At 34.3% G+C, this 21,910-nt stretch overlaps 1 protein-coding gene across 3 annotated transcripts in view; it reads left to right on the top strand.

The window, feature by feature from the left end:
• The first annotated feature begins 14,318 nt into the window (after nt 1-14,318).
• Nucleotides 14,319-21,910, top strand: part of LOC127726920 (inosine-5'-monophosphate dehydrogenase 1b-like) — a 50,639-nt gene continuing 43,047 nt past the window's right edge. For 2 of the 3 annotated variants that reach the window (XM_052234305.1, XM_052234306.1), the window contains exons 1-3: nt 14,319-14,679; nt 19,102-19,200; nt 20,019-20,067. In XM_052234305.1, coding sequence (XP_052090265.1) covers nt 14,579-14,679; nt 19,102-19,200; nt 20,019-20,067 — 249 coding nt within the window. In that variant the 5' untranslated portion in view covers nt 14,319-14,578. The remainder of the gene's footprint in view (nt 14,680-19,101; nt 19,201-20,018; nt 20,068-21,910) is intronic. The other variant, XM_052234303.1, reaches the window with a different exon arrangement.

The raw sequence follows: 21,910 nt of genomic DNA, 5'->3' as shown, positions 1-21,910 counted from the left end.
TGTTTGCAGCTTCTTAACAATACAAAAATAAAAGAATGGGGATATTGTGTCTGGATATGACTGGTCAGCTTAGAATGGGGAGATAGTGTATGGATAAAGCTAGTCAGCTTAGAATGGGGATATTGTGTCTGGATATGACTAGTCAGCTTAGAATAGGGAGATAGTGTCTGGGTATGACAGGTCAGCTCAGAATGGGAACATAGTGTCCATCCAATGACTTTAAAAAAATTCTGTTTGCAGCTTCTTAACAATACAAAAATAAAAGAATGGGGATATTGTGTCTGGATATGACTGGTCAGCTTAGAATGGGGAGATAGTGTATGGATAAAGCTAGTCAGCTTAGAATGGGGATATTGTGTCTGGATATGACTAGTCAGCTTAGAATAGGGAGATAGTGTCTGGGTATGACAGGTCAGCTCAGAATGGGAACATAGTGTCTGGATATGACTGGTCAGCTTAGAATGGGGAGATAGTGTATGGATATGACTGGTCAGCTTAGAATGGGGAGATAGTGTATGGATAAACTAGTCAGCTTAGAATGGGGATATTGTGTCTGGATATGACTAGTCAGCTCAGAATAGGGAGATAGTGTCTGGGTATGACAGGTCAGCTCAGAATGGGAACATAGTGTCTGGATATGACTGGTCAGCTTAGAATGGGGAGATAATGTATGGATATAGCTAGTCAGCTTAGAATGGGGATATTGTGTCTGGATATGACTGGTCAGCTCAGAATGGGGAGATAGTGTCTGGATATGACTGGTCAACTTAAAAGTAGGGAGATAGTGTCTGGATATGACTGGTCAGCTTAGAATAAGGAGATAGTGTCTGGATATGACTGGTCAGCTTAGAATAAGGAGATAGTGTCTGGATATGACTGGTCAGCTTGGAATGGGGAGATAGTGTCTGGATATGACTGGTCAGCTGAGAATAGGGAGATAGTGTCTGGATATGACTGGTCAGCTTAAAATGGGGAGATAGTGTCTGGATATGACTGGTCAGCTTAGAATGGGGAGATAGTGTCTGGATATGACTGGTCAGCTCGCAATGGAAATATTGTGCTTGGATATGACTGATCAGCTCAGAATAGGGATATGGAGTCTGTATATGACTGGTCAGCAGAATAGGGATATTGTGTCTGGATATGACTGGTCAGCTCAGAATGGGGATAATGTGTCTGGGCATGACTGATCAGCTCAGAATGGGGATGATTAATCTGGGTATGATTGGTCAATTCCGAAAGGTATGACTGGTCAGTTCAAAATGGGGATATTGTGTCTGGGTATGACTGGTCAGCTTAGAATAGGGATAATGTGTCTGGGTATGACCAGTCAGATCAGAATTGGGATATTGGGTCTGGATAGGACTTAAAAATAAACGTAATCATACCTAGACACAGTATTCCCACAAGGTCTGTAGGAAAACCTGTAATCATACTTGGACAGTATTCACACAAGGTTTACAGAAAAAACATGTAATAATACCTATACATAATATTCCCACAAGGTCTGTAGGAAAACCTGTTATCATACTTGAAGCAGTATTCTCAAAAGGTCTGCATTAAAAGTCTTATCCAGACAGAATATTCCCAATCTGAGTTGACCAGTCATACCCATTCTGATGTGACTGGTCATACCCAAACACAATATCCCTATTCTTGGCTGACCAGTCATACCCGACACATTATCCCCATTATGAGCTGACCAGTCATACCCTGACTTATTATCCACATTATGAGCTGACCAGTCATACCCAGACTTATTATCCCCATTATGAGCTGACCAGTCATACCCAGACACAATATCCCCATTATGAGCTGACCAGTCATACCCAGACACATTATCCCCATTATGAACTGACCAGTAATACCAAGACACATTATCCCCATTATGAGCTGACCAGTCGTACCCAGACAAAATATCCCCAGTATGAGCTGACCAGTCATACCCAGACTTATCCCCATTATGAGCTGACAAGTCATACCTGGACACAATGTTCCCATTATGAGCTGACCAGTCATAACCAAACACAATATCCCCAGTATGAGCTGACCAGTCATACCCAGACTTATTATCCCCATTATGAGCTGACCAGTCATACCTGGACACAATATCCCCATTATGAACTGACAAGTCATAACCAAACACAATATCCCCATTATGAGCTGACCAGCATACCCAGACACATTATCCCCATTATGAGCTGACCAGTCGTACCTGGACACAATATCCCCATTATGAACTGACTAGTCATAACCAATCACAATATCCCTATTCTAGGCTGACCAGTCATACCCAGACTTATTATCCCCATTATGAGCTGACCAGTCATACCCAGACACATTATCCCCATTATGTCATACCCAGACACAATATCCCCACTGTGAGCTGACCAGTCATACCAAGACTTATTATCCCCATTATGAACTGACCAGTCATAACCATACACAATATCTCCATTATGAACTGACCAGTCATACTCAGACACATTATCCCCATTATGAGCTGACCAGTCATACCCAGACTTATAATCCCCATTATGAGCTGACCAGTCATACCCTGACTTATTATCCCCCATTATGAGCTGACCAGTCATACCCAGACACATTATCCCCGTTATGAGCTGACCAGTCATACCCAGACACAATATCTCCATTATGAGCTGACCTGTCATACCCAGACACAATATCCCCATTATGAGCTGACCAGTCATACCCAGACACATTATCCCCATTATGAGCTGACCAGTCATACCTGGACACAATATCCCCATTATGAACTGACTAGTCATAACCAAACACAATATCCCTATTCTAGACTGAACAGTCATACCCAGACTTATTATCCCCAATTTGAGCTGACCAGTTATACCCTGACACATTATCCCCATTATGAGCTGACCAGTCATACCCAGACTTATTATCCCCATTATGAGCTGACCAGTCATACCAGACACATTATCCCCATTCTGAGCTGACTAGTCACACCCAGACACATTATCCCCATTATAAGCTGACCAGTCATACCCTGACTTATTATCCCCCATTATGAGCTGACCAGTCATACCCAGACACATTATCCCCGTTATGAGCTGACCAGTCATACCCAGACACAATATCCCCATTATGAGCTGACCTGTCATACCCAGACACAATATCCCCATTATGAGCTGACCAATCATACCCAGACACATTATCCCCATTATGAGCTGACCAGTCATACCTGGACACAATATCCCCATTATGAACTGACTAGTCATAACCAAACACAATATCCCTATTCTAGACTGAACAGTCATACCCAGACTTATTATCCCCAATTTCAGCTGACCAGTTATACCCTGACACATTATCCCCATTATGAGCTGACCAGTCATACCCAGACTTATTATCCCCATTATGAGCTGACCAGTCATACCAGACACATTATCCCCATTCTGAGCTGACTAGTCACACCCAGACACATTATCCCCATTATAAGCTGACCAGTCATACCAGACACATTATCCTTATTCTGTGTCTAAGTATGATTACATGTTTTTCTGTAGACCTTGTGTGAATACTGTCTGTGAGTATGATTACTGGTTTTCCTTCAGACCTTGTGAGAATACTGTGTTTGGTTATGATTACAGTTTTTTTTCTGAATACCATGTTAAAAAATGTCTGAGTATTATTACAGGTTTTCCTACAGACCTTGTGAGAATACTGTGTCGAGATATAGTCGCATGTTTTTGCAGACATTGTGGGAAAACTGTCTGGGTATGATTACAGGTTTTCCTGCAGACCATGTGGGAATACTGTAAGTCTAGGTATAAACCTTGTGGGAAAACTGGTTTCGGGTATGATTACAGGTTTTCCTGCATAACTTGTGGGAATACTGTGGCTGGGTATGATTACATGTTTTCCTGCGTAACTTGTGGGAATACTGTGTTTGGGTATGATTACAGGTTTTCCTGCATAACTTGTGGGAATACTGTGTTTGGGTATGATTACAGGTTTTCCTGCATAACTTGTGGGAATACTGTGTTTGGGTATGATTACATGTTTTCCTGCATAACTTGTTGTAATACTGTGTTTGGGTACGATTACAGGTTTTCCTGCATAACTTGTTTGGAATACTGTGTTTGGGTATGATTACAGGTTTTCCTGCATAACTTGTGGGAATACTGTGTTCGTGTATGATTACATGTTTTCCTGCATAACTTGTGGGAATACTGTGTTTGGGTATGATTACAGGTTTTCTTGCATAACTTGTGGGAATACTGTGGCTGAGTATGATTACAAGTTTTCCTGCATAACTTGTAGGAATACTGTGTTTGGGTATGATTACAGGTTTTCCTGCATAACTTGTGGGAATACTGTGTTCGGGTATGATTACAGGTTTTCCTGCATAACTTGTGGTAATACTGTTTGTATGATTACAGGTTTTCCTGCGTACCTTGTTGGAATACTGTGTTTGCGAATGAATACATGTTTTCCTGCACTGGGTATGGGATGAAATGTTTCCTGCAGTGTACTAATAACTTTTTATGCCCCCGCCGTAGCGGTAGGGGCATTACGTTTTACCCTTGTCCGTCTGTACGTACGTACGTACGAATGTATGTTCCAAAATTGGTTTCCGTTCTCTTACTTGAGTTTGCTTCAACTAAATGTTATGAAAATTATATACAATGCTTATTAGAACAAAACACAGGTCAAGTTTGAATTTTGGTGGCATCACTTTAACCGTTCTACAGTTATGCCCCTTTAGAAATGGAGAAATTGCTAAATTTTTAGTTTCCGTTCTCTAACTTAAGTTTGCCTCAACCAAATGTTATGAAACTTATACACATGCTTATTACCACAAAACACAGATCAAGTTTGAATTTTAGTGGCGTCACTTTAACTGTTCCAGAGTTATGCCTCTTTATAAACGGACAAATTGCAAAATTTTTATTTTCTTCTAAATATCAAGTAATTTTTAAATTGGAGTTATCTTCCTTTGTCCATGATTATAGTTGAATCAACTACAATCAATACTTTATACAATGCAATGTTCAATTTTGACTTCTACTGATAAAACACAGATCAAGTTGAATTTGGGTAGTGTCACTTTAACCATTATTGAGTTATGCCCCTTTATAAATCGAAAGATTGCAAAATGTTTAGTTTCCATTCTGTAACTTAAGTTTGCCCCAACCAAACATTATGAAACCTATACACAATATTCATTACTACAAAACTAAGATCAAGTACAAATTTTTTGTTTCCGTTTTTATACGACCGCAACAAAATTTTGCGATCGTATATTGGTATGACGTTGGAGTCGTCGTCGTCGTCGTCGTCGTCGTCGTCCGAAGAGATATTGGTTTTCTCACTCTAACTTTAGTTTAAGTGAACGGATCTCTATGAAATTTTACCATAAGGTTCAATACCACAAAAGGAAGGTTGGGATTGATTTTGGGTGTTATGGTACCAACAGTTAAGGAATTAAGGGCCAAAAATAAGCATTTTTGTAACTTCAAGACATAACTTGTGTGTTAGTGTATGGATCTCTCTGACATTGTACTACAAGGTTCCATATCACAAAGGGAATGCTGGGATTGATTTTGGGGGTAATTGCCTCAAAATTTTAGGAATTAGGGGCCAAAAAAGAGGCAAAAAACAAGCATTTTTATATGGACAAATACTTTAGTACAAAACATAATTTAAAGCAGTGTAAGGGAGATAAATCAAATACATCATTTGAATTAACTCCCTTACACTGCTTTTAAATTATGTATAAAGTAATGGTTAATGAACAATTTAGACAATTTAAAACAGTGTAAGGGAGGTAATCCACATACAACGTTTTGATTACCTCCCTTACACTGCTTTTAAATAATGTTTAAAGAAATGCATATTTATAAAGGAAGACCAGTAAAAATATCTGCAAATGTTGCATCTTTTTTTTTTTACAAAAAATACATATGAAAGATTTGACACCATATTTTAAATTCTATTATAAAATAGATTAAGTTAGCACTATGGTAAATTTAAATGGGTAAATGGAAATTTGAATTGCGATTATGACCATATCTTGAGGGAAAGAATTGTTTGGGGAAAAAAGGGGGGGGGGGGGTAATAAGAAATTGTGAGGGGTCAATTTTTTCTCATTTCAGATTTCAGAAATTAAAAAGAATTATTCTTCAAATATTTTTTTTTTTTCAAATTTCAAATATTGAAAAATTTCAAGAAGTAATCTTTAATTGCACAGTATGGCGCATTAGATTTGTAAATCATTTATTTATTTGTTATGCCAAATCTGACCGTGTATTTAGATTTTTAATTTTGGGTCCAGTTTTCAAATTGGTCTACATTAAGGTCCAAAGGGTCCAAAATTAAACTTGGTTTGATTTTAACAAAAATTGAATATATGGGGTTCTTTGATATGCTGAATCTAAACATGTATTTAGATTTTTTATTTCGGGCCAAGTTTTCAAGTTGGTCCAAATTGGGGTCCAAAATTAAACTTTGTTTGATTTCAACAAAAATTGAATACATGGGGTTCTTTGATATGCTGAATCTAACCATGTATTTAGATTTTTTATTTGTGGGCCCCGCTATCAAATTGGTTCATATTCAGGTCAAAAGGGTCCAAAATTAAACTTTGTTTTATTTCATCAAAAATTGAATTATTGGGGTTCTTTGATATGCCAAATCTAACCGTGTATTTAGATTTTTAATTTTGGGTCCAGTTTTCAAATTGGTCTACATTAATTCCAAAGGGTCCAAAATTAAACTATGTTTGATTTTAACAAAAATTGAATACATGGGGTTCTTTGATATGCTGAATCTAAACATGTATTTAGATTTTTGATTTTGGGCCAAGTTTTCAAGTTGGTCCAAATTGGGGTCCAAAAATTAAACTTTGTTTGGTTTCAACAAAAATTGAATATATGGGGTTCTTTGATATGCTGAATCTTACCATGTATTTAGATTTTTTATTTAAGGGCCCCGCTATCAAATTGGTTCATATTTAGGTCAAAAGGGTCCAAAATTAAACTTTGTTTTATTTTATCAAAAATTGAATTATTGGGGTTCTTTGATGTGCCAAATCTAACCGTGTATTTAGATTTTTAATTTTGGGTCCAGTTTTCAAATTGGTCTACATTAAGTTCCAAAGGGTCCAAAATTAAACTATGTTTGATTTTAACAAAAATTGAATATATGGGGTTCTTTGATATGCTGAATCTAAACATGTGTTTAGATTTTTGATTATGGGCCCAATTTTCAAGTTGGTCCAAGTTTGGGTCCAAAATTAAACTTTTTTTGATTTCAACAAAAATTGAATATATGGGGTTCTTTGATATGCTGAATCTAACCATGTATTTTGATTTTTGGGCCATATTATCAAATTGGTCCACATTGAGGTCAAAAGGGTCCAAAATTAAACTTTGTTTGATTTCATCAAAAATTGAATTCTTTGGATTCTTTGATATGCTGAATCTAACCATGTATTTAGATTTTGGATATTGGACCATAATAGGTAAATTAAAAAATTTTAAGTAACTTAGTTCTTAGACCACATTCATTATGTGTCAGAAACCTATGCTGTGTCAAATATTTAATCACAATCCAAATTCAGAGCTGTATCAAGCTTGAATGTTGTGTCCATACTTGCCCCAACTGTTCAGGGTTCGACCTCTGCTGTCGTATCAAGCAGCATTTTCTAACTTTAGTTTGCCTCAACCAAATGTTATGAAACTTATACACAATGCTTATTACTACATAATACAGATTAAGTACGAAATTTGGTGGCGACACTTTTACCATTCTTGAAGTATGTCCCTTTATAAACACAAAAGTTCCTGAATTTTTCGTTTCCGTTCTCTAACTTTAGTATGTCTCAACCAAATATTATAAAACTTATACACAACCGTTCTAGAGTTATGCGTGTTTACAAATAGAAAAATTGCTGAATTTTTTGTTTCTGTTCTCTACTTAAGTTAGCCTCAACCAAATGTTATGAGACTTACACACAATGCTTATTACCACAAAACTCAGATCAAGTTCAAATTTGGGTAGCGTCACTTTTATGGTTCGTCAGTTATGTCCCTTTATAACTATATGATATGCAAGCGGGGGCATCATCTGTGTCCACATGTGGACACTATCCACACGACACTATCCACATTTTTTTATTTGAATAATGCAATTCCAGAAGGAAATCTTCAATACTGATAAGGTATTTCATTTTACTAATTTGTTTAATTAATAAGTGTGTGGTAATTTGTTAGGATACAGTTAAAATATATTTAAGGAGCTACCATTTGATTTTTATGGGGGAGCTAGGATGAAAAATTTTGTCCTGCATATTTTTTAGTTGTAATCTCTGTCCTGCCTTTTTTATTTTTCACTCTATTCGGTCCTGCCTTTTTTTTAGTAGTTTATCCTGACTTTTTTTACATAAATTGTCATCCTGGATTTTTTTTTTGCCAAGTTGCTCATCCTGCCTTTTTTTTTTAACTCTAAACTCCTGTCCTGCCTTTTTTTTTATGCGTACCTTGTTGGAATACTGTGTTTGCGAATACATGTTTTCCTGCACTGGGTATGGGATGAAATATTTCCTGCAGTGTACTAATAACTTTTTTTTATTTGAGTAATGCAATTCCAGAAGGAAATCTTCAATACTGATAAGGTATTGCATTTTACTAATTTATTTAATTAATAAGTGTGTGGTAATTTGTTAGGATACAGTCAAAATATATTTAGGGAGCTACCATTTGATTTTTATGGGGGGGCTAGGATGAAAATTTTTATCCTGCATTTTTTTTAGTTGTAATCTCTGTCCTGCCTTTTTATTTTTCACTCTATTCGGTCCTGCATTTTTTTTTTTAGTAGTTTATCCTGACTTTTTTTTAAATAAATTGTCATCCTGCCTTTTTTTTTGCCAAGTTGCTCATCCTGCCTTTTTTTTAACTCAAAAAAAACTCCTGTCCTGCCTTTTTTCAAATTTCATCCTAGCCCCCTCCCTCCTCCCCCCTCCCCATTAAAATCAAATGGAAGCTCCCTTATGAATATAATTTCGCCTGTAACCTTGGCAATATTGAGTTAAGTACATGTATAGCAGATAAATTTGAATGCAATATATCTGTAATATGGTATTATGATGTAATGTCACATGTTTAAAATTCATCACTTTTATGAATTACAGACAGCTGGACCATTAAATAAGTATTTGGCTTACTCATGCTAGCTTAAGGTATTCAGTTGAGAAAGTAGGATGATTGTACTTTTTCATCAGCAATTTTATATTTAAAAACTGTCATATGCAGTCTTTTCTTGTTAAAGTGAGAGTCGTGAAACAGTGGTGATTTTACCTGTTATAATATTTGTGGGTCTCTTTTTAATTTTGCCCCCCCCCCCCCCTCCCCCGTATTTCAACGGCGGCATTAAGTGTTACCCTTGACCATCCTTTCGACTGTCTTTCCTTCCGTCCGTCCCATCGTTTCTGCACTCTTACTTTAGTTTTCCTCGTGCAAATGTTATGCATACACAATGCTAAGAGCCAAAACTCGCAGACAGAGTTCGAATTTGGGCAGTGGGTCACTCACCATTCTAGAGTTATGCCTCTTTAGAACTTGGAAAATTGCAAAGCTTGAGCGGGGGCATTCGTGTCCTCAGACATAGTCTTCGTTTATTCTTTTATACAACTAGGTCAATGCTAGCCATAGAAGACGTTGTGTTAGCAGGACAATTCCAGCCTACTATGACGTATAGTGCTTTGATTCAGTAAAATGTTGTTTAAATTCAATTTATTTCAAATTAATATGTTCTAATATTGTAAAAATAAAACCTACCATAATGTAAATATTTTCCTGTTTCTTGGTGTAGTTTTGATGTAAGCTGTATTTGCTACGCCGAGACTCGAAGAATAGAAAACCGAAACAGACCTGTGGCATTAACAACAAAAAATATATATCTGTGGCAGAACAGATCTCTGTGACATTAATAACAAAGAACAGGTTTCTATAAGATTAACAAAGAACAGATCTCTGTGGCATTAACACCTAATAATAGAAAACTAGTATACGGTATCAACAACGCAAAAACAAATCCCTCAGATAAAAACAATGCAGAACAAGTCCCAACGATAACAACGCAGAACGAATCCCTACAATAACAACACAAAACAAATCCCTACGATAACAACACCGCAGAACAAATCCCTACGATCACTATGATAACAACAACGCAGAACAAATCCCTACGATAACAACACCGCAGAACAAATGCCTACGATAACAACACCGCAGAACAAATCTCTGCGATAACAACACTGCAGAACAAATGCCTACGATAACAACACCGCAGAACAAATCTCTGCGATAACAACACTGCAGAACAAATGCCTACGATAACAACACCGCAGAACAAATCCCTGCGGTAACAACAACGCGGAACAAATCCCTATGATAACAACAACACAAAAACAAATCCCTCCGATAAAAACAACGCAGATCAAATCCCTCCGATAAGAACAACGCAGAACAAATCCCTACGATAAGAACAACGCAGAACAAATCCCTACGTAAGAACAACGCAGAACAAATCCCTACGATAAGAACAACGCAGAACAAATCCCTACGATAACAACAACATATAACAGTCTTCACTGAAATTAACAACAAAGGAAAGTTTTCTGTGATCAGATCTTTGTTGCTTTAACAACAATGTGCATATCTCTGTGGCATAAACAACACGATCTATGTTGCATTTACATCAAAGAAACGATCTATGTTGCATTAACATCAAAGAAACGATCTATGTTGCATTAACATCAAAGAAACGATCTATGTTGTATTAACATCAAAGAACAGATTCTGCATTATCAACTACACAGAACAGATCTTGTCATATGGTACTGAATAGTGTATTTGCGGTACATTCACATTATCATCATACCCATTTTTCCGTTATTATTGTTTCGTCTTTTTTCAAAGCTAGACTTGTAAAGTATTGTATACTTTGAAAACTGCATGCTCATATCAATATTGTATTGTTATATATATTAATTCGGAGCGGACTTCATAAGTATGGTTTACTTGTGTCCAATCCATTTCACTTTGAGTAAATAAAATATGTTTAAACTAAACAGATCGATCTCTATCGCTTAAACAAGAAAGATCAGATCCCAATGATATCATCAACACAGAACAGATATCTGCCGCTTAAACAACAAAGATCAGACCCCTATGATATCAACAACACAGAACAGATCTCTACCGCTTAAACAAGAAAGATCAGATCCCTACGATATCTACAATACAGAACAGATCTCTACCACTTAAATAACAAAGATCAGATCCCTACGACATCAACAACACAGAACAGATCTCTACCGCTTAAACAACAAAGATCAGATCCCTGCCATATCAACAACACAGAACAGATATCTACCGCTTAAACAAGAAAGATCATATCCTTACGATATCAACAACACAGAACAGATCTCTACCGCTTAAACAACAAAGATCAGATCCTTATGATATCAACAACACAGAACAGATATCTACCGCTTAAACAACAAAGATCAGACCCCTATGATATCAACAACACAGAACAGATATCTACCGCTTAAACAATAAAGATCAGATTCTTACGATATCTATAATACAGACCAGATCTTTACCGCTTAAACAATAAAGATCAGATCCTTACGATATCTATAATATAGACCAGATCTCTGTCGCTTAAACAACAAAGATCAGATCCCTATGATATGAACAATACAGACCAGATCTCTACCGCTTAAAGATCAGATCCCTACAATATCAACAACACAGAACATATTCTGTGGCACTAACAACATAGAACAGGTCCCTACAGTATCAACAACAAAAACATCCCCTACCGTATTAACAATACAGCACAGATCCCCTCCGTTTCAATAACTTAGCATACATCCCTACAGTGTCAACAGCAAACAATACGTGGTGTAAATGTCGATTGATAATAATTCAACAGTTTTTTCTTAAGGTAGACATGTATCCTGTTCAGATTTTGAGTTTATGTTCCTTCATTTAGCTATAACTTCACGTTTCGCTGTAAATCACTAATTAATTCAACGTTTTGTGACTGCTGTACGCATCTATCCAGTCGAACTTGAAATAAAAGATACCACAGATACAGTTAAGTCAGTTCATATACATGTATATATATCTTGACTGACAATGAGGGTATGTTGATAATAAAACTCTACTAGTCTTCCGGAGCACCTGAGATAACACACAGTCTTTAGTTTTCTATATTGTGTTTTTTGTTAGACTGTCTTGTCTTCTTTTTTCGTTATTTTCCATGACGTTGTCCTATGGGTTCTTAACTGTGCAAAATTTGCCATTACTGCAGTTATGGCTAAAAATTGCATGCTTAGTGTATTAATTTAAACTAAAAATTGTCAATTTTGGCCATAACTGCAGTAATGGTACAAAACGGAAAATTGGTAACTAAAATATACGACAAAAGAGACGATTTCAACTTTGACATAACAAACTTTCCTTTTTGGATTGAAATGTTCCTCTTGTCACATCCGATCACGAATGTTTCACACCCTTTACGGTTTGCTGGAATATGCGGTTCTAATGATGCTGACTTCGATCTTGCATTAACACAAAAATACTTAACAGGTTTACAGATACCACAGACTTTTGAATGCTTTAACAGGTTTACAGATACCACAGACTTTTGAATGTTTTAACGGGTTTACAGATACCACAGACTTTTGAATGCTTTAAAATGTTTACAGATACCACAGACTTGCATTCTATGACAGGTTTAAACAAATCTATTTTATTTTTAGAAATTTTCCTGTGATAATATAAACGTCAAAAAAAAATTCGTCACTTTTTGTGACGTTGATCCATTCATGTCATGCGCAGTTTATATTTCGTTTGAGGTTTACTGTCGTAAATTCATGGGAGGTGTCCGTTGTTATTCTGCGGTTTACATGTTGTAATGTACTATTATATAATTTATTTATGTATTTCTCTGTGCTGAGTGTTCATGCGTTTGTTTGTATTGTATTCCTGTCACGTAGTGTTGTCATTTTAACGGTATTTCTAACATTGCCATATAAGCGGGAGGTTTGGCTAGCCATAAACCAGGTTCAAGCCACCATTTTTTCTTAAAATGTCCTGTACCAAGTCAGGAATATGGCAGTTGTTATCAGACAGTCCGTTTCTATGTTTGCTTTTGTTGTAGTTCAGTGTTTCTGTTGTTCCGTTGTTTTCCTCTTACAGTTGATGTGTTTCCCTCGGTTTTAGTTTGTTACCCGGATTTGTTTTTGCTTAATTAAATTATGACTATTGAACAGCGGTATACTACTGTTGCCTTTATTTACAGATACCACAGACTTTTGAATGCATTAAAGAAAATATAGTCGTGGTCAGCATCTTATCTGTAAATATAATATTTGTCGTAAAAACAATAATTAAGACGAGTTTTCTCATTCTACTTGTGACTGCAATGTTGCTTACAGAACAAAAACGTTATAAGAGGATATATTTAAAATCAAGGAAGTTCTATTACATCCCATGTAGTTCAACAGCAAGGGCTACATTATCGAATGCATTTGAAATGATTCTTTCTCCTAACGGACTTACCTTTTTAGAAACTTGTTAGTCTCTCACAAATACTGCCGGATTACCATAATTTGTTTTTTAAATTAAAAAGGAAATCCCTCCAACACACACACACACACACACACACACCATTCTCTCCCCTCATTAAAAAACACATTCAGATTTCTAATTACATTTAGGTATCTTCGCTTTCTCGTCTGAACTGCCATCTCAACTTCTGCAAGATTCATTAGACAGTGTCATTGATAAGAATTAAGTACTCATTTAATTATATATTTTACAATTACTTGGTATGTCTTTGCTTGTTTCTAACCAATATGCATTTACTTTTTTGTAATAAGTTTTATTCAGTGTCTTGTTCAATTAATTATAATGTAAGTATATATGGTCATGCATATCAAGTTGAACTAACTTAAAATAACCGGAATCCCTAAATGTAAAATATTTACATGTCATTGAATACGTAGGTATCTCGTAAATTTCTACAGTAATTTTTATGATGTCAATAGGCGTGAACAACATATTACCTACATGAATCAAAAGTGTATTGACATTTTTACTCCCTCAACAAGTACCCTTTGAATTTCCAATTAATAGCTACAGTTTGTATCAGTTTCTGGGAAAATGTGAGAAAATCATAGATTTTTGTAGTTCCATGATAGTATTGATCGAAGAACATCTTTCAGACTTGCGCTGTATAGTATCGATCTGGTTAGTCTTGATCACTGGACCTGTTGTCAGTTGATAGTCATAATATACATGTTTATAAAATACTATCACCTGCTATTTGATGGAGTTCCGATGACAAAACATATACATTAACAGTACATGGTACAGTAGTACTAGAATACGACCGTGGGAGTAAACACAGAATAATGTATTTTTTTATGTTAAAATCAATATTAGTGATTTAAACATTGATCATGAAAAGTGCTAGTGTTTACTTTTGAATCAATTGAAGCGAATCATACAAAGTATCAATGGAAAATTCTACCAACCATCATGCAAGCCACCAAACTATTCCATGTGTAGGGAAGAGGTTGACCGAACGAATGAACCAATTCTCACCGACTAATGCAAGGTGAGTCTTGTGTGTAATTTTTTAACTTATGATGATAGTCCTTCTAAATACTGCATATACTTTCTCGCAAAATATATAAAATGGAACTAATTTTTCGTTATTCAGTTATCTGGTAACCGTGATAAACGTTTATCAAAGAGGGGCAGCACTCAAATATTGTGGATCTCAAGTTTAAATTAATTATATAAGTTTCAGTTGTTTTATATGAGAGTTATCTCCCTCTGACATTGCTGCTATGAATATTTTTTTGGGATTATCCGTCCACGTATGAGCTTATAAACTATTGGTCAGTAGTCTTGTTGAAATGTTGCAAATGTTGCAAATGTCTGCCTCTACCATGCCTTATTTTTTTCAGTGGTAGTCCAAATTTTCCGACTGGTATATCCTGGTAACTCATGAATTGATCTAATTGAAATTATATAATTTATGTTTCACTATGCTTATAACAAGATTGTACATCCCAGTCGACCAACTTTACAGAACATTCATGTGTTTTTTTCGGATGAGTTAACCCTTATCCAACTGATTTTTACAGTTTGTTCTTATGCTGTGATGTAACACCGCTGTTCCATGTTAAGGGAAGGATATAGCGCTCGGCGCATTTATGTTCAAGACAACCACTTTTTTTTTGTGCTTGTCACAAGTCAGGAGCCTGTATGTCTGTGGTTGTCGTTGGTCGCTTTATATCATGTTTATTTATCGCTCATTGTTTTGTACATAAATCATGCCGTTAGTTTCTTCGTCTGAATTATTTTACATTTTGTCATGTCGGGGCCTTTTATAGCTTACTATACCGGTATTGGTTGTGTTCATTACGGACGGCTGTACGGTGACGTATGGTTGATTAAGTCTACGTCATTTGGTCTCTGGTGGATAATTGTTCCATTGACAATCATACCACATCTGATTTTTGTAAAAACTTCATTTCATTTTTTAAGTTATCTTGTACGTAGATATTTACACAATACACTTGAATTTATATAAAGTATAATTGTAGCTAATATACAAATGAAATAAAACAAAATACATGTTCAATACAGCTTATAATTTACATATATATACATCTGTCTGGACCATGAAACAGCTGTAACAAATTCAGCTTTTACAACTGCACAGAACAAGATTTTATCAATGAATTCTCTGACATGTGTGACAGACTGGTAAAATTGTACGAGGAAATATATAGAATTATCAACAGGAGAAAAGGTCTTATATAAGATTATAAATCTATAGAAGTACTATTATACGTTTTCTTCATACTTCAACAAAAGATTTCAAATTTTCCATTTCATTTCCTCTTGCTTAAAAAACAAACTGAAAACTTTAAATGCGGAGGTGTGCATTATATATTGATGGAGAAAGAACGAAACACTTCACATAAAAATAACTTTCATACATAAAGCATATAATAAACTCCGCTTTTGATATGTTTTTTAAACAACCTATGCAAGTTGTTTTATTTTTCATTTAAAAAAAGTTTATTTAAAGCTTTAAAGTGCAAAATATGTTTATAACTTAAATATACTAAATGTATTTTCCTGATGATTCAATGAACTAAAAATACATTCATTTATTAAAAAAACCGTCTTTTCAATTTGATTCATTGGAAGTCTAGGAATATATATTTTTATAAAATGTAGGCATTCTTGGAAGACACCGACCAGAGTCACGTTATCACAAGTAAACAAGTTAAAACATATGAATAGATACAGATTAAATATTGTTACAGACAAACATTATTAATCTGTATATATGTAATATTGTTACAGACAAACATTATTAATCTATATATATATATATATATATATATATATATATATATAATATATTTATGTACTACATTGATATTTTAATATTAGTTCCAATGAATCTAGGTTTTATACGGATATATTACCTCTCCGTAGAGCTCTAAGTAAACTTTAAATTTGGTCGTTTTTTAAATACACGTATTGATGAATTCAAAAGATAATTGACATCTATATTTATTTTGCACTCCAGCAACCCACATCAAAGAAGGCAAACTTAAAAAAAATCTGTTATCTTTGTTCAAATGAGTTTAAATGAACCTGATTAAATAAACTATAGATTCTATAAACAGTTTGACTTTTATTAATGCATGTATTGCGGGGTTCGGAGTTTAACCTCTAAACCAATAACACAAAGATGTTTGACGTGCACCTTCCCACTCGTTTATAATGCGTATATGTAAAATGATTAATATCAAGACGCAATCCACAAAGAGAATCATCTTTTTAAATACCACTGCAAGACCCAATTGCTTTTCTTGTCTTTTCTTGATACATAAAAAAGAAACAGTGCTACAAAATCTATATAAATGCATTTTGCTTTTCTCGATATCAACCCAAAAGGCATTTAAAACAAATAAACATATTCATGACATAGATAAATATAACCATATCAAAATAAGTCAATTCAATTTAATATTTTATTTGAAAGGGCAGAGGCTTTTTTCTAAACATGGTTAGATATTGTTGTTATCTAAAATAATTCAGATAGATATAGTATATATTACATAAAGCTTTTCAAGAGTCTGCTATAATGGATTCAGTAAACAAAGAATCCTGGATTAGTAATATAAAAACATTTTATCCAATGAAAATTGTTAACTTGAGTCAGAGTAAGCTCACATAACCTCAACATTGAGGAGGGGGAGATATTGTAACGTGGATGTTAGTGAAAGAAAAATTAATTTACCGGTATATAAGCATTCTGTTGAAGATGAAATCCTTTTTTTTTTAATTCAATGCCCATGCTTAACAACAGTTCGCAAACCCGACATACTTTGATCAACCAAATAATAATAAGAGGGATTTTAGTATACTGTTTGATGAAAACAAACTAATATGGCTTTTAAGCAACGAAGGCACGGACGGCATGTATATAATTCATATTTTTTTTAAGCAACTGTTCGAATAAAAAGATGCACTAATGAATAATTAACTTAAGAGTTCACGGTCCCCCTTTATTATATGTAATTTTTATGTTCCAAGTGGAATCCATATTAATAACAAAAATAACAAAAATACCGAACTCCTGAAGGAAAATTCAAAACGGAAAGTCCCTTATCAAATGGCAAAATCAAAAGCTCAAACACATTAAAGGAATGGAAATCATCTGCCATATTCCTGACTTGGTACAGGCATTTCCTGTTGTAGAAAATGGTTGATTAAAACTGGTTTTATAGCTAGCTAAACCTCTGACTTGTCGACAATCGCATAGAATTGGATTATATTGACAACAATGTGTGAGCAAATCAAACAGACATAATATAGGTTAAAATGTCAAAAATTGGTTTACAGCAGACAACATTGTGTTATTGTTTTTTTGTTTTTTGTTTTTTGCTGTTTGCTGTTTGTTGTTTTTTGTTTTGTTTTGTTTTGTTTTGTTTTTTTGTTTTTTTGTTTTTTTTTTTTTTTGGGGGGGGGGGGGGGGGGGGGGAGTTTATTCAATGCAGTTCTTTTCTTTATAAATATATATGTTTAATGTTTTAATATACTTAATCATTGAAATCATGTTTAGTATTGTATGATTTGACATGGTCTTGTAGCGATTATTATATAAATGGTATTTTTTCTGCTCTCCGATGATAAGGGTACTTTGATAAGTTAATAATATTATTGTACTGTAGGCTTTTACATTACACAAATAAACTGACATTATATATATATATAGTGCCAAACCTGTCTGCGACTTTTGCACTATCTTTATATCATTCCTCTAGGCCAAATACATGCAGATTGAATTGAATTGAATTGAATTGAATTGAATTGAAGTGAATTGAATTGAATTGAATTGAATTGAATTGAATTGAATTGAATTGAATTGAATTGAATTGAATTGATCAACTACATGTAGGTTGATGACAAGCATGAAAGTTGACCTAAATCTTGGTTTTAGAGATCAGATAATCATCACAGCCTGATACGAGAACAGATTTTTAAGAATATGTAGATTCTATATATATTTACACAAAATATACCATTAATATTACACTAATAATATAAGACATATTCCATAAAAATCTCGTCTCGTACATGTGCTAATCATGATCAATGATCATGAGTCTGCTTAGTGTATTTTTCTATTTTGATTTTTTTCAAGGTGTCAGTGAAACATAATTAAAAAAAACCTTCCAAGACGTCATAATTATTTTGTCTATGTCTTTGTAAATTATACTGAACCATCCTTATAGGGAGTGTTCCTTATAAAAGGAGAAAATACTGTCTGTGATGTTGAACTTCAACCCTTGAACCTTTCGCACCGACTCAGAATTTAACAACTGGTTCCCAGTTGAATGAAGTTATCATATGGGTTATCTCTGAGTTAGAAATACCAGACAGTTTGGATGAAGAAAACGTGAAAAACAGCGAGCACAAACATCTGATTCTCTTTTTTTTTCAGAATGGCAGATTATTTGATTACTGGTGGTACTGGTTATGTCCCAGATGATGGACTTACAGGGGCTCAACTTTTTGCTAACGGAGATGGTTTAACATACAAGTAAGTTGCGAAAGAAATTAAACGACAATTCAATAAAAAAGAAAACAAAAGATGAATCATTCATAGAGTCGTGTACCCTGTATGTGAACATTAAGAGCACTGACTAACTTACATCGACGAACACACCCTCTCAACTTTTGTTTACTATAAATGAGATTAGATTTAGTGATCTTATCAAACACTTTCGTTTCACAGTTCACCTTTGTTTAGTTTCAAGCTTTTACATGTGGGAGAGAATTCACAATTTTTAATGAACATTTATCAGTTCATGCTGTGATTGGACTAATACATGAATATTGTCCCAGGGCTGTGTCATTATAGAGATGTTTGAATTGTCTTTGCTGTTTACCCTGTGAAATACCATGTGAAAAATCTGGCTCAGTCTTCTAATCAAAAGCTAGGTCCATAAATGCACATGTCACAATAATACACATGTTTTTGTCCTGATATGCATGTAATATTTGCCACTGAATGTTGAACACCAATTATGAAACAGGCTGACATTGCCAAAGGTCTTTTCTGTGCTGAAATATTTGTCTAGATTTGTTCTTGTCTGTCAAGTATTGACCTGAATTATTATGATGCCATAAAATTGGCTATCCACATCCTTTTTGAAAATCCAAGAGATATCATTATATATATGAAATAGATCTTTTGCTATGGAAATTTGAAGGAGATAATTTTTAGTCAAGAAAAAAACCCAAGAAAATCTTAAGTGCTCTTTGTCAAAATGTTTGTGTATCATCTGGAACAGGTGTTACAAACAAACGTGTAAAGTTAATTCTATTATTTCTAGACAATTTTCATATTTTTTTCAGTGATTTCCTGATTTTACCAGGATTCATAGACTTTACAGCAGACGAAGTAGTAAGTATTGAATATTACCTTTTTTTTACTCTCATTTTCCTTTAATCTCTATGTTTGATAATTTTCCATAGCACCCTACTAAAGTGATATGTGTTTTTCTCAGTCTGGTAGAAGGGTAATGTATGACATCATGAGCCTACGTCATTGCCCTTGCATAGGAAAACAGCGATAAACTTATTATCTGTAATCTTAAACTCAAGAATAATTCTCATCTATAACTCGTCTCAGGGCCTTAAACTCAAGAATAATTCTCATCTATAACTCGTCTCAGGGCTGTCGCCCTTCTATGATATTCTACCTCTCATTTGAAATACAATTCTTAATCTATAAATCATGACATCAAAAATGTATTATCTACATCTCTCCATAACAAAAATATATGTTGATTCTTTAGTCAGACAACTTTTGACATCTTCATGGAAAAGTTACAATGAAGACTGCTATAAAATGAAAGCCATATTCTTTCTAAACTTTCTACTATTTGAGGATTAGGGGACCTCATATTCCTCTTTTGTAGCTGTTTTGGTGGCATGAATGATAGCAGTTATGCTACAATGTACAACCTTTACCATCTTTCATAGAACTGAAATTAGATGATGGCCAGTTATTATGTCTGTTTTAAGTCTGTAAGTTTGACTTAATACAAATCAACTAGACTTAGCAAAGTCAAATGATTGATGAATGAAGAAATTCCTATTGAATCAAATTCAAATAATCAGCAAAACTAAACATATGTATTTATCAACATACAAAACATCATTCTTTTTACCCTCTCTTCTTAACTATGATATAAGATAATATAAAATATAGAATGTACTGTGAACCAAAGTATGAAGGGTGATAAGTCAATTTCAAGTTTACTAAATTATCTTTTTTTATTTGGTGTATTTTAATACTGTACCTAAAAGTCATAGTGCCAAGAAAGAATATTTTGACAATGTGTCTCTAGTTATGAACCTATTCAATAAAGGTAATGATGGGTTGGTCGAAATATTTTAACCAAAACTCTCATTTATATAAAGATAAGGAGATGTGGTATGATTGCCAATGAGACAACTATCAATCCAAGTTCAAATTAAGTGGATGTAAGCAATTATAATTTATAGGCAACCATACAGCCTTTACCAATGAGAAAAACCCATACTGTATTGTCGGCTATAAAAGGTTCCGACATGAATAATATGAAACAACACAATTGAGAAAACAAACGACCTAATTTATGACAAAACAATTTACAAAAAACAAATATGACAGACATGAACCAAAGACAACCACTGAACTACAGCCTCCTGACTTGTGACAGTCACATAAAGAATGTGACGGTGTTAAGCACATTTGAAGGCACCAACCTTCCCCTAACCTGAGACAGTAGTGTAACAGTACAACATAAGAACAAACTATAAAAAATGTTACTTATTAATATTATTGATACGAAAACTTCACAAAAACAACAAATTTTTCTAATGTATAAGATTTTCCATCATAAAATTTTCTTTCCTTTTCATTCACAGAAAGCAGTCTTAATGGCATTTTATTTAGACTTGATGAGTTCCTATTTTTTTTATGCCTGAAGTTGTGAAAAAAAGTTATTCAAAGTCAAATATTGACTTGATTTTTTTCATGATCAGCAATTAAAAAGTTAAGTCATGTGCAAAATAAGAGGTTCAGCTGGACATGTGGATAATAATAAAAATATTACATTATTTCTTTGTCTTCAATTGATAATTCAAAAAGAAAAGTGTTCAAAAATCTTTTAGTTTAAAAAAATAATAGATGATGAATATTTATACATTTTTAAAGGCAGTGCTTTAATGCCTTTCTAGTTGCCGGGTTAATCCTTCCT

The sequence above is a fragment of the Mytilus californianus genome, unplaced genomic scaffold, assembly GCF_021869535.1.
Source record: "Mytilus californianus isolate M0D057914Y unplaced genomic scaffold, xbMytCali1.0.p SCAF_19, whole genome shotgun sequence".
In the NCBI taxonomy this organism is placed as follows: Eukaryota; Metazoa; Mollusca; class Bivalvia; order Mytilida; family Mytilidae; genus Mytilus; species Mytilus californianus.
Note: the sequence above shows the minus strand (reverse complement) of the source record. Positions and strands in the feature narration are given on the sequence as shown.